The sequence below is a fragment of the Monomorium pharaonis genome, chromosome 10 (assembly GCF_013373865.1).
Source record: "Monomorium pharaonis isolate MP-MQ-018 chromosome 10, ASM1337386v2, whole genome shotgun sequence".
Classification (NCBI taxonomy): Eukaryota; Metazoa; Arthropoda; class Insecta; order Hymenoptera; family Formicidae; genus Monomorium; species Monomorium pharaonis.
The window spans coordinates 14,596,980-14,613,655 of record NC_050476.1 but is presented as its reverse complement, the minus strand read 5'-3'; the positions used below and the strand labels follow the sequence as shown (position 1 = coordinate 14,613,655).

General features: G+C 33.8%; 1 protein-coding gene across 2 annotated transcripts in view; it reads left to right on the top strand.

Annotated features, from left to right (window-relative positions):
• The window catches only part of LOC105835033 (CDK5 regulatory subunit-associated protein 3), a 67,459-nt gene that overhangs the window by 14,785 nt on the left and 35,998 nt on the right, over positions 1-16,676 (top strand). The window contains exon 2 of one of the 2 annotated variants that reach the window (XM_036292615.1): positions 11,264-11,438. The exons of the other annotated variant lie outside the window; for it this stretch is intronic. Within the exon in view, the coding sequence (XP_036148508.1) occupies positions 11,264-11,438 (175 nt within the window). The remainder of the gene's footprint in view (positions 1-11,263; positions 11,439-16,676) is intronic. 2 annotated transcript variants of the gene reach the window in all.

Genomic DNA, 16,676 nt, shown 5'->3' with positions numbered 1-16,676 from the left:
TGCGTGTGTCAAAAGCATTTTCTGCACTACTGGGTTTGCGACTGTGCGCATTTGGTCCGTGCGCACTTGGTCCGTGCGCATTTGGTCCGTGCGCATTTGGTCTGTGCGCATTTGGTCTGTGTCCGTTTCACTCAGCCTGCTGTGTCCGTTTATTACTGTGCGCATCTGAGACACACTCGATCTTTCAATCTTCCGATAATTGGTCCATCGATTCTCTCTATTACCTGTCTCTGCTATCACCGCCTTCTACTGTTCTCTTGTGTCGCTTCTTACTACTTCGACATGTATTCTACCACCTCTCCTATTGGTCCGTTCTGCCCTTGATGTCTCGATTTTCCGATACATCGGTCCATCGTTCTAGGTGCGTTTGAAAGTAGCACTAGCGCCATCTACCGTCCTCCTGCGTCACCACATCTTTCCACCAATCTCTGCTCCCTTCCGGCCCAATACTACTAATCTCATCTCCTCGTAACCGCTGCCACTCCATTTTCCGCTTACTGAATTCAGCTCCTATGTCCTTTTGCTCCGGCGCCCTCTCTCTGTCTTTTTCCATGCACTCCTCTTTTTATTCCTTCCTCATTCTGCAAATTTCACTTTTCTTTTTCTCATATCTTTTCATCACTTTGCTCCATTCACTTTCTTCCATTTCCACATTGTCTTTTCCACATCCTCTTTCTAATCCTTCACCAATCAGTCCTCTCACACTTTATCTCCGCGTAGACTTGACCCTTCACTCCGGAGCACACAGAAATCCGACCACACCACCCGACGCCATCCCCGCCCCCTAGTCATTACTTTAAGTCTAACTATGACTCGGTATTAACAATACAACACGTCTGGTTCTAACGGCAAGATAGATTTTCGACTCATTACGCGTATCTCAAGGTTTCTCGTCTACGGGATCTCGCCTCGGTACGATACATTTAACTCGGGCACTCTCGGTATATTTAAATGGTGAGTGAATTTCGACAATTCCACCTTAACGCACTATCCCGTCGCCACACTCTATCTTTTACAATCTGACTGTCGGTTCGACATTTTCCCCGAGGGAGGAAACGGTAGGCGAAAGTATTAAATCTAGGAGACGGAGATCGACACGACCCTGCTGTACGGTGACTCTAACCTCGGCAATTTTTACCCGCGATTACTCTTTACTCTCCCACCGAACGCACGGTAGAGTAATTATTTGATAATCTCTCGCGAAATGCAGGGCCCGCCGCCTCCGTCCTTACCGCGTGATCGAAGTAGTGGCCTTACAGTCTTTGCGACGCCGTCGGTGATCGTGGAACCGCTCTGGATGTCGTCTCGCCGAACAGTGAGACGGCGTGAGCGAGCGGGGACATCGCGGGCATCGATTAGGATCTGCGCATTGTTCTTGCGCATCAATCCGCGCATTGACTTGCGCACAGGGATCTTGCTGTCGATAGGGTGTCGCTACTTTCCTTCCGCTCCTGCGGGCCAAGGGCATTTCTGGTCGCGACACCGCGCAATTTGAAGGCCGCTGGTCTGCTGCCAGATTTGTATCTCCGGCGTGGTTGGCTCGGGGTTGATCAAGTCCCGGTGTCGGCCTCAACCATCTTTGACCGCTCTTTCTGGGGGTCCTCCACTCGGCTTCACTCGGAGTGCAAGGCGCATGCTATTTTCCCCCTCGTCCTCGGGAGCATCCAGCTCCTTTCAGCTCGCTCTCGTTTCCCCGATTCCTGAAAGAAGACGATATGCGGTAGCGACCGCCTCACGATCCTTCACTCCCCTATCATAACTTTGATCGTATACTCGCACTGCTTTTCGATGGTCCGGAATTCCGCCGCTCAGCCGCTCCTGTCATTCTCCTGTCCCTCGACGGCTGCTCTTTTATTACACGGAAAAAAGTTTGGCACTACAGCTGCATTATAGGTGGGAGTGCAGCGCCACTTCGTGTTTAGGACTACAGTACTGCCACTTTTAGGTAGTTGGTAGCACTAAGCGCCGGGAGAACTGTTGTCCCTGACTTGCGGGAGCGCTGCTGCCCCAAAGACAGACAACTGCTACTCCGCGAGTGTAAATAAGTATTTGAGATCACATGTAGAATTACAGATTAAAAAAATTAGTTTTCATTAATTGAGAATTGACTTTAACATTATAATTCAATAAGTTATTTATTAAAACAAGTAAAATTTTTTGTTTTAGTATTTATATACTTAATTTTCCATACTTCGTAAACAAAAATAATATAAATACCTTTGTGTAACTAGATACTTATAAAAATATAGATACTTATAAAAATATTGTAGTTTATTATAAAACAATTATTCAATATATTGCCAGTTTACTATTGCAGTATAAATTGTAGGTTAGTACAAATACAATATTATAAAATACTGACTTTGAGAAGGATTTTACTATTAAAAGTCTTTTATTACTATGGCTGATTTAAAACTTAAGTAAAAAGTTACACTACCACAAATCGAATTATTCGTGTTGCTATTATACATTGCAATCATTAGAGAGGTCCTGTCTGCTACAACACATGTACTGCTACAGTCCCCAGTGCAGAGAGAGCCATTGCACTTTAAGGTTGGGACTGCTGCGGTGCGAAATTGGGGCACCAGAGCTCCCAAACTAAGAAAGCTGCCGTGCCAAAGGAGAGTGCAACAGCGCCCTCTCATTCCGTACAGCTGTTGCACTAGTTAGTGCTTCTGTAGCGCCAAACTTTTTTCCGTGTACATAAGGTCCTTTCGACATCATTTCTCCCGCGAATCGCGCCTTTCGCCTGTCGTATTCCTAAATCCCCCCAAAAATTACCTTTTTAAAAAAAGATAAAAAAAGCGCCAAGTATACGCGCGCAAAAAACCCCCTCAAAAATGTATTTTTATACAAAACGTTCTCAAAAATGTATTCTTGTAAAAGAATAAAAAAAATACTTTCTCTACAAAAGTAATGATATGAATAAAATACGCCAACTATGAAAATGGATGTTCATACGAATTAAAACATGTACTTTTACAAATACTTATTTGTAAAAATATTACAAATAAATATTTTAATATAAATAAATATTTTACTACAAAAACTTAGCTCCGCTAAACCGAATAATTTACTAGCTCTCTTTCTATTTCTTTTGTGCGTGCATCTGAATGTGTGTGTGTGTTTAGTATATAACTTTGTTTATAAAAAAGCAATTTTTAATATCTCAATCTCTTATGCGTGCGTGCGTACATGCTCTCTCTTTCTCTCTGCCTCTCTCTTTGTGCGTGTATAATATTACCTAGATAACTAAATCTGCAAAAGCAGAATCCCACACAGCGAATCCATGGCCTACTGTGTCCGCATTGGGCGTGTTTTGTAGACAGAATCTGCTGGATAAAATTTGACAGCATATTGGCGGCAAAAAAGCAGATCTGTCGAATGCGGTCTCTGTCTGCGGAACGCGAGCTTGGTGCGGACACAATAGACTGTGGATTTGCTGTGGGATTCTGCTTTTGCAGGTTTGGTTAGCTGGGTTATATGTATATAACGCCATTACAATTTCGATTGCAAAAAATTGTAATTCTTAATTGTTATTATTTCAGTCTATAAGTTAAATTGTAAAAAAGCGATTTTGTGTTAAAGCAAATTATTTGATTTAGCGGCGCCAAGTTTTTGTAGTAAAATATTTATTTGTATTAAAATATTTATTTGTAATATTTGTACAAATAAGTATTTGTAAAAGTAGATGTTCTAATTCGTATGAACATCCATTTTCATAGTTGGCGCATTTTCTTCATATCATTACTTTTGTAGAGAAAATATATTTTTTATTCTTTTACAAGAATACATTTTTGAGGGGGTTTTTTGCGCGCGTATACTTGGCGTTTTTTTCACCTTTTTTTAAAAAGGTAATTTTTGTGGGGATTTTACTTATTTTGTAGTGACAGGTATCTTATTTCTTTTTACAATATATAGATATTGAGATTTTAAGTAAAAGTAAAAATTATTTAATAATAAAAAAGTATTTGCATTCTAAATTTATAAGTTTTAACGCAAGTAATATAATAAATAATTTTTATCTTTTTAAATTAATTTTGGAAGAGTTTAAACAACAAAACCAAAAAATTAAACTAATTTATGTCTTTAAACTGTCTACTTTAATAAATTGATTTTATTTTACATATTTATAATTCATTTTATATTAATAAGAGATTGATTGATTGATTACAAAATATATTTTAGCCGGAGGGTATAAGCCTATACGGCTCCGAAAAGTAATATGTACATAGTAACAAACATAAAATATAATGGTACAAAAAGGAAAGATACAAAAAAATCGATAGAGAGAGCGATACGTAGCAGAATAATATATAATAAGTAAAACAAAGATGAAAACAATGTTGTAAAGAAAAATATGAGTACAAAGGGAAAAAAGAATACAAGAAAGTTATGTAACACAGTGCAAATAAGTAACAAAATTGAGATATTGTAGTAGCAAAAATACTAGGATAAAGCATAATGTGTATCTATTGTGCTATAAAAAGAGCGACAAAAGAATAGTAGCGGAAGTAAAAGTACAATAATAGTAATAATAATGAAAGAATGACACAAATAATATGAAACAAGAATAGCAAAAATACAAGTAGTAATACAAAAAACATGCTACTTAGGCGCAATAAAAGTCTACTGATTGAGTAAGGAGATGTTCGCTGTAGTAGCGAGACCCTCGACTTCTACTCGGTGAGCCCAAGCCACACTGTCGCGTAGAAAGGGAGAGAGGAAGGGGGATATTTTCTTATATCCTGTAAAACGATATTGCGTATTTCACACCATTTCTTTATTATATTTTATTACATATTTTATATTAAAACTATCTACTTAAAGAAAATCAGTTACCATAAGTAAATCCCATATCTGCCTTTTGTGTTCAGAATCATATATATATATAATTTAATAAGTTATTTTAAACTACGCAATTTTGTTTTAATTTATCTATTACCTTTAATTTTATTAATTTTATAAAATTTAATTCTTGGATTTATAATATAATTTATTATAGTTAAATTTATAAATCAAATAATACATCTTAGAGTTACCAATAAGTGCCAGTACTAGACAAATTCTTCTTTGTGCATCAAAAGAACAAGATTTCGCTTTCGTATCCTTCACATCCTTTAAATGAAGTTGTTTTAATAGCTTTAATGATTTTCTATAAGCATTCGTATAAGTCATTCCTTTCATCTAAAATGTAATAATTATGCCTTTTACTGTACGCACGTCAATACGTCACTAACCACGAACTGTTACATCACCGCCGTGAAATTCGCCGCGGATTAACCATTACCTCGACAGGCGGATTCGACCGCCAATCAAGACACGTAATTTCTCGTTCTGTTCTTTCGCGGACACGAACATGCACTTTTTGTCAATTCTCGTGTCCCTGTCACGTTCGTAACCATCTATCGCGCGAAAAGCAAAAGTACAAATCCCCACCATCTGTCCCGGGCGACGACGACGATAATTAAAATGACTACGACGTTTCTTAAAAATATTTTATATTTTTTACTCTTCATGCGAAACTTTAAATTGCGATATCTTCGCTCGTAAGTCACGTAGCGGAAAAATAAAAACACTTTTGTTATATAAATCGAATGCAAGCTATCCATTAAGTTTATCTAGAAATTAATCGATTCAGCCGTTATTGAGATCCGATAATCTCCGGAATCTCGCAAACGGCGTCTTGCGTAAATAGAGACACGGCAGTGCCTCGCGCGCGTACACTTGGCGCGGGGCACTGCCGTGCCTCTTGATTTTTTTTGCCGAATTTGTTTGTTTTGTGCAAAAACTTGTCAAATGATAATTTCATCGATTTGCTAAACTGATTAATAAGTACTTGCACGGATTTTTGTAACATTACAAGTACTCGAGCGAAGTCACTCCAGACTTCAAATTGTTTTTGCAATAATATGTACAAAAATTAACATTTTTTAATAAATATACATACGTTATCTATAAATTGTACTCTTTAACAATTAATAAAAGAAAATTTAATCAATTATATTTTTAGATTAAGAAAAAGATAATTAAAAGGCCTAAAGGATCCCGCACGAAACACGTGGAAAAGTAATCCCGGATAGAATTGGCTGAAATTTTAATATGATGAAGTCTTGATTATCTTGATTGAAAGTCGCAATAATCGAAATTGCTTAGTTTTCAAAATATTTGGTGTTAAAGTTGAAATTGATGATGACGACTCATGAATGAAAAAAACATATTTTCAGAGCTTTATAACACGTTTGAAGTATTTTTTATATGTATCAGACAATTTTAGGATCGTCAGCATTAAATTTTAGCCAATTCTATCTGGGGCCACTTTTCCACGTGTTTCATGCAGGGTCTTTTCAGTAAAAATGCATAGGTTAAAAAAAATTGTTATAAATAAACAAATTCACTTTTTTAACTTTAATGTTATAATTAAATATAATGTATCAACATCAAACAATATAATAATATAAAAAAATTATTAAAAATAATTTGTATACATTTTGTACACTATCAAAGTAAAGTACCTATATACCATATCTTTCAGTAGCTTTCTGAAAGATATCTAACAGAAGATACCTTTCATATATCTTTTAGAAAGCTTTCTGAAAGATGTGTACTGTGTTGGTATTTTTTAACTAAACAAGTGTCTTATATGTGATTTATTTTAAATGACGTATATTATTATCACAAAATGTTTATAAATGTTATTGTCTATATATTTAATTCTTATTGTTTAATCGCGTTGTTATATTGAATATTATTAACTTTTACTATGTAAAGGTAATTGTGTCCATACATGTATCAATTTCTTGGAAATAAATGACTTTAGGATTGTTATATTTTTATAAAAGTAACCGAATATGGAATGCTAAAGATTAATAAAAGCATACCAATTTTTTTCAATTTTTTAAAACTTTTTATTAAAAAATGCATTGGATACAAAATGGTTCTTGTATACGTGTCAAAAGAAACAGTATTAAAAATAACTTTATAGAGTAAAAGGATACAGAGTAAGGAAAATATGAATTTTCTCTTGAAATACATAAAAATCTGTAGTTTAGTTAATAATGTAGTTTAGTTAAAATAAAGTTAATAAAAAATAAACACTGTAAATATCATAAATGATTGCAATACATTATTTATTGCACAATTTATTGCTTTAAGGATGTTTATGCACAGTTCTCTCTAGTCAATGAACACGAATTTTCTAAATTATTTTTAAGATAAATTAAATAGGTTTTAATAAGCTTCTTTTAAATTAAAGTAGTTTTTAAATACAAATATGATTTGAGTTCTGTAAATATCATTTAGATTTGACAATTTAACTTATTTTTAAAGAAAAAAAGAGTTTAGATTAGTTTTATCCCAGACAGCACATGTAGATTATGAGAACGATAATAGGATATTGCGAAAGTATATTGCAATATTCGTATAATATTAGAGATACGTCTGTGATATGGCGAGTATATACTCATAACGTACTATGTCCGCGTTGCCTTATCCCATAGAATTTCGCTGGCAGTTTATCAGAATATACCGAATATATCTTAAGAATGTTATACGTATGTCTAAAGTATATCTTCAGTATATTCACAATATGTCTACAGTATGTTCACATTATATGGGCTCATGCATAATGAGAGGAATAAGGAACAAGGAATTAAACATACAGAATTAGCAAGAAGAAATAAGAAGAGGAATTAATCATTTCGCACATCAGGAAGCTATCGCAAAAAATGATGCGTAATATCTGTTGAATACGCTGGGGTGCTTTGGGAAATTATGCTCAGATAATTGTAGGTTATAACCTAAATAATATATGTATATATACAATATATATATATATTATTATATTTTACGTTACTATATTATATCTTATGTACATACCAGAGTTATCTGGGCGTAATTCCTGAGAAAACCACGTTGTCCGTGAGTTCGTGTTCGCACGTTCACACCCTACACTTCACCACGTGTCTGCATCACACGGCAGACGAAAATGCGTAACGTTACAGATCATAAATAGCGTTGACATGATTCACTTTCGATATTACGCGGATATTTTGGAAATATGTGATAGATATACATGAGATATATCATAGGATATTTTACGGATGTTTTGAGTATATTAGATATAATCTCAGTATATTCAGTAGGAGTTGCGAAGTTCAGTCGCTATATTCTAAGTTTATCTTGAGGATATATCAAAATGACATTCTACTGAGACGTTATATGAATGTTTTACGTATATTCGGTATGATCACAGTACATTACGTATGAGAGTATAATATTCGTACGATATCTGGTGCTGTCTGGGTATATTCTAAGTTTATCTTGAGGATATATCAAAATGACATTCTACTGAGACGTTATATGAATGTTTTACGTATATTCGGTATGATCACAGTACATTACGTATGAGAGTATAATATTCGTACGATATCTGGTGCTGTCTGGGATATATAAATTTACCAAACAAAGTGGCAGAATAATACAAATTAATAAGTCAAGGAACGAGATTTAAGATTTTTAAAAGAAAAAAGATTGTATAAAATATCTGTAGATCAGGGTTTTTATTAAACACACACATACATACATTATGAACCACAAGATCTGCAATTTCATTTGTATTTTATAATTTTTAAGATGAAATATTAATAATAAATTATCGGTACATACAGGGTGAGTTTTAATGGCTGTCCCAACTTTTTACCATGAGAGATGGAACTACCGACTACAATCTTAGTACACATATGTACGGCATTTGCACATGCATATGTCGTACATATGTGTACTAAGATTGCAGTCGGTAATTCCATCTCTCATGGTAAAAAGTTGGAACAGCCATTAAAACTCACCCTGTATATTGTTCGTAGTCATTAAAAAGTTTGTAATTCAGATTTTTATAATCTAGTTTTTTGTTTATATGCTTACTAATTACTAATAAAAGTTTATATTAGGTGTACAACTTTGCTTCCGCCGTTCTTTTTTTGAAATTCGAGGCTTTATTGTGAAAAACTGGTTATATCTCAGATAGCAAAATATTTATAAAATATTTATAGAATATTTATAAGAAGGAAAAATATTTATGATAAATATTTTGTACATATTTTTAAGTTCGAGTTTGTCAGGTATAAAAAAAATTATGATAAACATTTATGAAAATATTTAAAATAAATATTTATACCATTATTATCAAAGAATATAAAAAATATTTCAAGTTTATATACCATAAATATTTTTCAGTATATTTTAAAAATATATTTTATATATTGTTGATAATAATTTTTGTATTATTTTTAAATGGTTTAGGAAAATAATTATATAATCTTTAAAAAATATTTTTTGAAAATAAATTTGTAAAATATTTATAAATATTTATGATAATATTTTGTGCTATCTGGGATATTTACGATTCAAAGTATTGTCCATCGCTGGCCACTACTTTCTTCCATCTTTCTGGCAGCATACGAATTCCGCGTCGAAAAAACTGGTTATCTTTTGAAACAATCCACGAATCGATCCACGAATTTTTCACTTTTTTATAAGAACGGAAGTGTTGGTCAGCCAGGCCGTGTGTCATTGATCGAAACAAGTGATAGTTAGAGAGAGCAATGTCCGGAGAATATGGCGGGTGGGGTAGGACTTCCCATTTCAACGTTTCCAAGTATGTTTTGACGGGCTTTGCGACATGTGGTCGAGCATTGTCATGATGCAAAATCACTTTATCGTGTCTATCGTTGTATTGCGGCCGTTTGTCTTTCAGTGCTCGGCTCAAACATTGCTTACCGATCGCCTGTGATTGTTTCAGTCGGTTTTAGTAGCTCATAATACACTACGCCAACCTGGTTCCACCAAACACAGAGCCAACATGGCCTTGGAGCCGTGAATATTCGTTTGGCCATCGACGTGTACATAATTTTGTGTCCATTTGCACCGTGTCCATTTGCATTGTGTCCAATTGTATTGTGTCTAAGTGAATGCCACTCGACGTGGGAGCATGGCCGGGAAGTCCTTATGATTTTCTGCGCTTGGGGTTATTGTAACGAACCCATTTTTTGTCCGCAGTCACAATACGATGCAGAAATCCCTTCCGTCTTTGCCTTGCAAAGAGCTGTTCACAAGCAGACAAACGCCGTTCAACATCTTTCGGCTTCAACTCGTACGGCATCCAATTTCCTTGCTTCTGAATTATTTCCATGACTTTTAGGCGTTTTGAAATAGCTTGTTGAGCCACTCCCAATGATCCTGCCAATTCTTCTTGCGTTTGACATGAATCTTGATTAAGTAATGCCTCCAATTCTGCATCTTCGAAAACCTTCTCTCTTCCACCGCCGTGCTGGTCTTCGACGTCAAAATCATCGTTCTTGAAGCGTTGAAACCACTCTCGGCACGTTCTTTCACTAATAATAGCCTCACTATACGTATTTGAGAGCATTTGATCTTCAGCCGCAGATTTCTTCATATTTAAGTAAAAAATTAAAACCTCCCGCAAATGACGAGAATTTGGCTCGTAAGCTGACATTTTTAACCGAGAATAACTTTATGATGCAGACACAAATCGACTAATATTTCGATGGCGTTATGTTTACAAATGCCTGAGCTGTATGATGTCTACGATCTATTTATTTCGATCACCACTTACCGCTACAGCCATCTATTGGAAAATGGCGGAAGCAAAGTTGTACATCTAATACTTTTGGTGAAAAATTGAACAACTCCCATATGTGAACTGTACTAAAATTTCGCAACTTTGACAGACATTTTTTAGCATATATGTACAAACAAGCTTACCTTATATTTCACAATAATGTGTATTGACACTTAAGTAATAATTCTTGTAAGTAAGAGCTAAATCTGCAATATTTTTTTATGTGCATGAACTACCTTAAATTCATATTATAGAAGCATTTGTATATTATATTTTTATGTTATAAAAAATTATGCAAATTGTACAATTACAAAATGTAAAATAAATTAGATTAATGATGATTAATGTTGTCTAATAATCTCACATATCTTTGTCATATAATATTTACAAAGCGACTTATTAAATTTTTGTGGCATAAAGCAGGTTATGTTTTGAGGATTTTGAGCAAAAGACATCTAAAATTCCAAGTTGATTAAATAGATAATTATTTTATCAGTTTAAAATAAAAACAATTGAGATTGCTAGTAACTCCGCGTTAGTACTTGCGGGTTAATTACATTATTTTTTCTTTCTTTTTTTATTGTGTATTTAAATAAAATCTTTACATTGAAAGTATCTATTTAGGAGCAGGATATTCCGATCGACATTAATGCTGGAAAGCTATTGGATTGGCTGATTAATCGGAGGCACTGCAAAAAGGACTGGCACACGAACATTTTGACTATCAGGCAAAAAATTAATAATGCGATACAGAATATGCCTGCTCATGACGACGTTGTTTCATTACTGTCCGGCACTTGTAAGAATATTCTTATTTTGAAAGAAATATCAAAACAATCTTGTTATGCTTTTTAAATTAAATTATTAAAATAATATTATTTTATTAAAATTTAAGATTATTAAATTCTTTAAAGATTTTGAATTATATACATATAAGCAAGATTGTCATTGTTTTATATATAAGCAAGGATATAATCTTTTGCTTAATGCAAAATTTTGTTACAAATTATTGTTAAGGGAATCCTGGAGTGCCTTTGAAATTTGATCGAGTCATAATGTAGAGTCATTCATGCACATCATTTATGAGATTTCATATTTCTTGTGTAGATTAAAAAATTCTTTTTGAGAATTAAAGTACACATATTAATATCAATCTATGAATTAAATTTTATATTGAGAACGAAAAAAGTTTTTCTCATATTGCTCTACTTATCGACTTTTTATGTGTACATAACCTAAATTTTTGTTTTTTTATTTTTCAATTTGCAGAATGCGAATTTTTTTTTCTAGGTTTCTAATTTTATTTCTACCCTTACGAAAAAAACACTGAAAATAACACTTAAAAAAATACTCAAGTTGAGTATAATTTGGGACAAGGGGTAAACACTCAATTCAGTGTAAACACTCAATTTGAGTGTTCGCTTTTTAATTTATTTTTAATTAGAGTGTTGTTACTCTCAACTTGAATGTTCGCCATCTAATTGAGTGTTAATTTCAATGTTAATCCTAAATTTAAGAATAACACTGAAATTAACACTTAATTAGATGGCAAACATCCAAGTTGAAAGTAATACTCAAATTAATACTCAAAGCCTGCTAAACACTTTATAGTTGAATGTTTATTTTAGATATTCGTTTTATGTCCATTTCTACCAATGCAGATTAATTTTAATCTTGGCTGAACTTGCTTTTCTTGCTTTTGTTGTTATTTAACATTTTCTAATCCAATGTTTGAGAGTGCACACTCAATATTAAGTGTATACCTTCAACCGATAGATGTTGAATGTACATCCCCAACGTTTCAGTGTTCACATTTTATGTTGGAAGTATACACTCATTTATTGAGTGTCATATCCAAATGTTGAGAGTATACTTTCAAATATTCAGTATTTAAATCCAAACTTTGGTATGAACACTCAATCATTGGGTGTACACACTCAATGTACGAGTATAAACACTAAATCTTTAGTATAAATACTCAAGATTTGAGCGTATACACTTAAATTTCGGAGTAAACTCTCAAAATCGAGTATTAACACTCAATTTTGAGTGTAAACTCTCAAAATTAGAGTGTTTTTTTCGTAAGGGTAATTGCACGATGTTATTCCTGAAAGTTTTTTTTAGGGGGCGACATGATTATTGTATAAACTGTAGATTTTCCATATGAAGCAAATATTATCGGGAGCGTCCCAGATGCGCACAGTAATAAACGGTCACAGCAGGCTGAGTGAAACGGACACAGTAACAAACGGACACAGACCAAACGGACACAGTAATAAACGGACACAGTAACAAACGGACACAGTGCGAAACGGACACAGTAACAAACGGACACAGTAATAAACGGACACAGTAACAAACGGACACAGTAACAAACGGACACAGTAATAAACGGACGCAGGAACAAACGGACACCGACCAAATGCGCACACTGCACATGCGCACGGACCAAATGCAATCCATGTACATTGCAAGCAGAGTAAAATCCACATAGGTTACCGACTTGGACGGGGTGGGTGCGGGAGGGGAGCCGAAGGCCTCCCTTGCATCCCCCCTCGTGTGTGTGTGTGTGTGTGTGTGTGTGCGCGTGCGTACGAAGCATTCACTGCATCACATGGGTTTGCGACTTTCCGTGTATGCATTTGGTCCGTGCGCATGTGCAGTGTGCGCATTTGGTCTGTGTCCGTTTGTTACTGCGTCCGTTTATTACTGTGTCCGTTTGTTACTGTGTCCGTTTGGTTTGTGTCCGTTTGTTACTGTGTCCGTTTCATTCAGCCTGCTGTGTCCGTTTATTACTGTGCGCATCTGGGATCTCACTCATATTGTCATAGCAAAAATCCTTTTACAGGATTAAAGTATGTACAAAAATAAAGGGGGCAACGTACGCGTACGTTGTCCCCTTCATTTTTGTGCGTACTTTAATCCTGTAAAAGAATTTTGCATTTTGTTATTCCATTTCGAAAATCTAAGTTCCCCCAAAAATGTCGGTAACTCTGTCACTCCCGGATCCTCTTAAGGAGATGCTGAACCTGTTCTGTTTTACCGATTATTTTGAGTATTTTCAGTTCACTAATCTTTTAATTTGTATTTACAGAATTAAAAATTCTTTTCCACAATTAAAGTACAGACGGTAACATAATACGTAAGGTTTTATATGAAAAACGAAAAAAATTTTTAATTTGTAAATTTAATTAAATCTTTTTTTTGTATAAAATTCTTACGTGCGTATTATGTTACCAGCTGTACTTTAATTGTGGAAAAGAATTTTTAATTTTGTAAATACAATTAAAAGATTAGTGAATTGGAAATATTCAAAATAATCGGTAAAACAGGACAGGTTCAGCATCCCCTTAATGAGATTTCATATGAATTTCTTGTATAGATTGAGAAATTTTTTTCCAGAATTAAAGTACACATATTAATATCAATCTATGATCCCAATCAGCAATAAAATGTTTAAAAAATGTTTCTAAAATATTTTAAAATGTTTTTAAAAATGTTTTCAAAAACTTTAAAAATAATGGGATAAGTCCCTTTTTTGTAAAAAAAAAAACTGTTTATTTTAACGTTAAAATTAATGTTTTTTAAATGTTATAAAGACGTTCTTTTCAAGACTTAAAGAAAATGTTTTTTAAACGTTAAAGAAACGTTTTATTAAAATTTGCAGAAAATAATTTTTAAACGTTATAAAAACTTCTTTTTAAGGTTTGCAGAAAATATTTATTAAACGCAAAAAATATGTATTTTAATGTTTCAAAAAATGATTTATAAATCATTTAAAAATATTTTTAAAAACATTTTCAAAATTATTTAAAATTTTTTAAAAATATTTTTGAAAATATTAAAAATAATGGGGTAAGTCCCTTTTTTCTTATTAAAAAAATGTTTATTTTAATATTAAGAAAATTGTTTTTTAAACGTTATAAAAACGTTTTTTTTTAGATTTGAAGAAAATGTTTTCCAAATGTTAAAATAGTACATTGTGCGTCGCGCGCAAGATTTGGCTTTTCCGCTCGTGTGAGGTTTACTGGATGAGCCGAAGGCGAGTACGGTAATCACACGAGCGAAAAAACCATTTTGCGCAAGGCGCACACCGTATTTTTTGCGAGAGACGTGCGAAAATTGGATTTTTGCAAAGTCAACAGATCAAGAAAATCGCCATTTTCGTAGTCGTTCCGAACGTGGCCGTTCCGAACGTGGCCATTTCGGACGTGGCCGTTTCGATCGTGGCCATTTCGAACGTGGGCAAATTATATCCACTCTAATGGACAGTATACGTCACAGACACGTTTTTTATATAAACTTTGTAACCGCGCTCGCGAGCAACGGCCAACTTCGCATTTGTCCCTGGTCACGGTTCTGCGCCGCCCGGGTGTCGGGGCGACCGAACTCCGATATTCTCGCTAAAACTCGAACTTGGGCGCCAGGTACGTTGAGCGTACCACTCTTTCTATGCTGAACAGTGAATCAACGTTACGCCGATACAATCGTGGAAAAGACGGGCGCTCTTTAGATGACCGGGGTCTCGGCGGCTCCGATAGCTAGCTACTCAGCCCTAAAATGGTAGAGGGGGAGGTTCGGTGCGGGCGGATGGAATCGAGAAGGCGGGAGAATTATCAAGACAACGTAAATTTAACAATGAAATCAACGAATTTATTTAACAATGAACGATACAGAATTATAAGATGCTGTTGAGCAGCGACGGTAATTCGCGCGTGTTAAGGTGCAATTTCATGCAAGCGAAGCAAAGCTGGCTTTTACCCACTCTCCATCCAATAAAAAGCAGCGTCGCTTAGCTATCGCTATTCGCCTCCTTCCTTTTCATGGAGCGAAGAAAAGCTGGCTTTTTATTCCCACTCCTATCTTTTTATGGAGTATGTCTTCGCTGGCTTTCTGTTTATTTACTGTATATTTGTATCAATCAGCATTGCAATCAACAAGAACTTGTTCTTGTTCCGAACCTGTAATCAGAGTTGCAAATAATTAATTAAATATTTCAATTAATTACATTGAAATTGAAGAATTAAAAGTCAATTTTAAATTAAATCTTATTAAATTAAAAATTAAAATGTAATTTACAATTACAACAAAATTTAATTGAGAATTAAATTTTAATTTTTAATTAAATTTTGTTGTAATTAAAAATTAAATTTTAATTACCAATTAAATAAAGTTTAATTAAGAATTAAAATTTAGTTCTCAATTAAATTTTGTTGTAATTGTGAATTACATTTTAATTTTTAATTAAATAAGATTTAATTTAAAATTAAATTAATTGATTTTTAATTCTTCAATTTCAATGTAATTAATTGAAATATTTAATTAATTATTTGCAACGCTGCCTGTCGTGTCCTATTTCGACATTGTCATTGGCTACACGGAAAAAGGAATTATAATCTAATTCTTAATTTAATTTAATTACATTGAAAATTAAAATTTTATTCCCTGAGATTTATTTCTTAATTAAAAAAAATTTAATTTTCAATTACAACAAAATTTAATTAAGAATTAAAATTTAATTCTCAATTAAATTTTATTTAATCAAAAATTGGAATTTAATTTTCAATTAAACTAAATTTAATTAAAATTTTTTATTTAATTATTCAATTATTAATCAATAATTAAATTATTTTGCAACTCTGCCTGTAATTAATCGCGTATAAAAATGGATTATAATCAGTATTATAGTCAGTACATCGCGTACGTCGAATATTACAGACATACAGTGGCAGCTACAGTTGCTTCGCTGTAAAGTTCGACTGTCGAACTTTGAGCGTGCCTTCGCTGAGATGCGCTAAAACAGCCATTTTAACGAAAATCGATGGAGAAGGGATAAAAGCCAGCTTTGCTTCGCTCGCATGAAATTGCACCTTTACAAGCTGATAAGCGCTCGAAATTAAAGTTCGCGAACACGAGATAATTATCGAAAGAGCTATTTTACGTACGCGGAAATTCTTCGACTTGTCTATGCTTTATCCTGCGTCGTTAGTGGACGCCAAACTCCCGGTAGGATAACGATTTCGCCAAGGGCGATCGG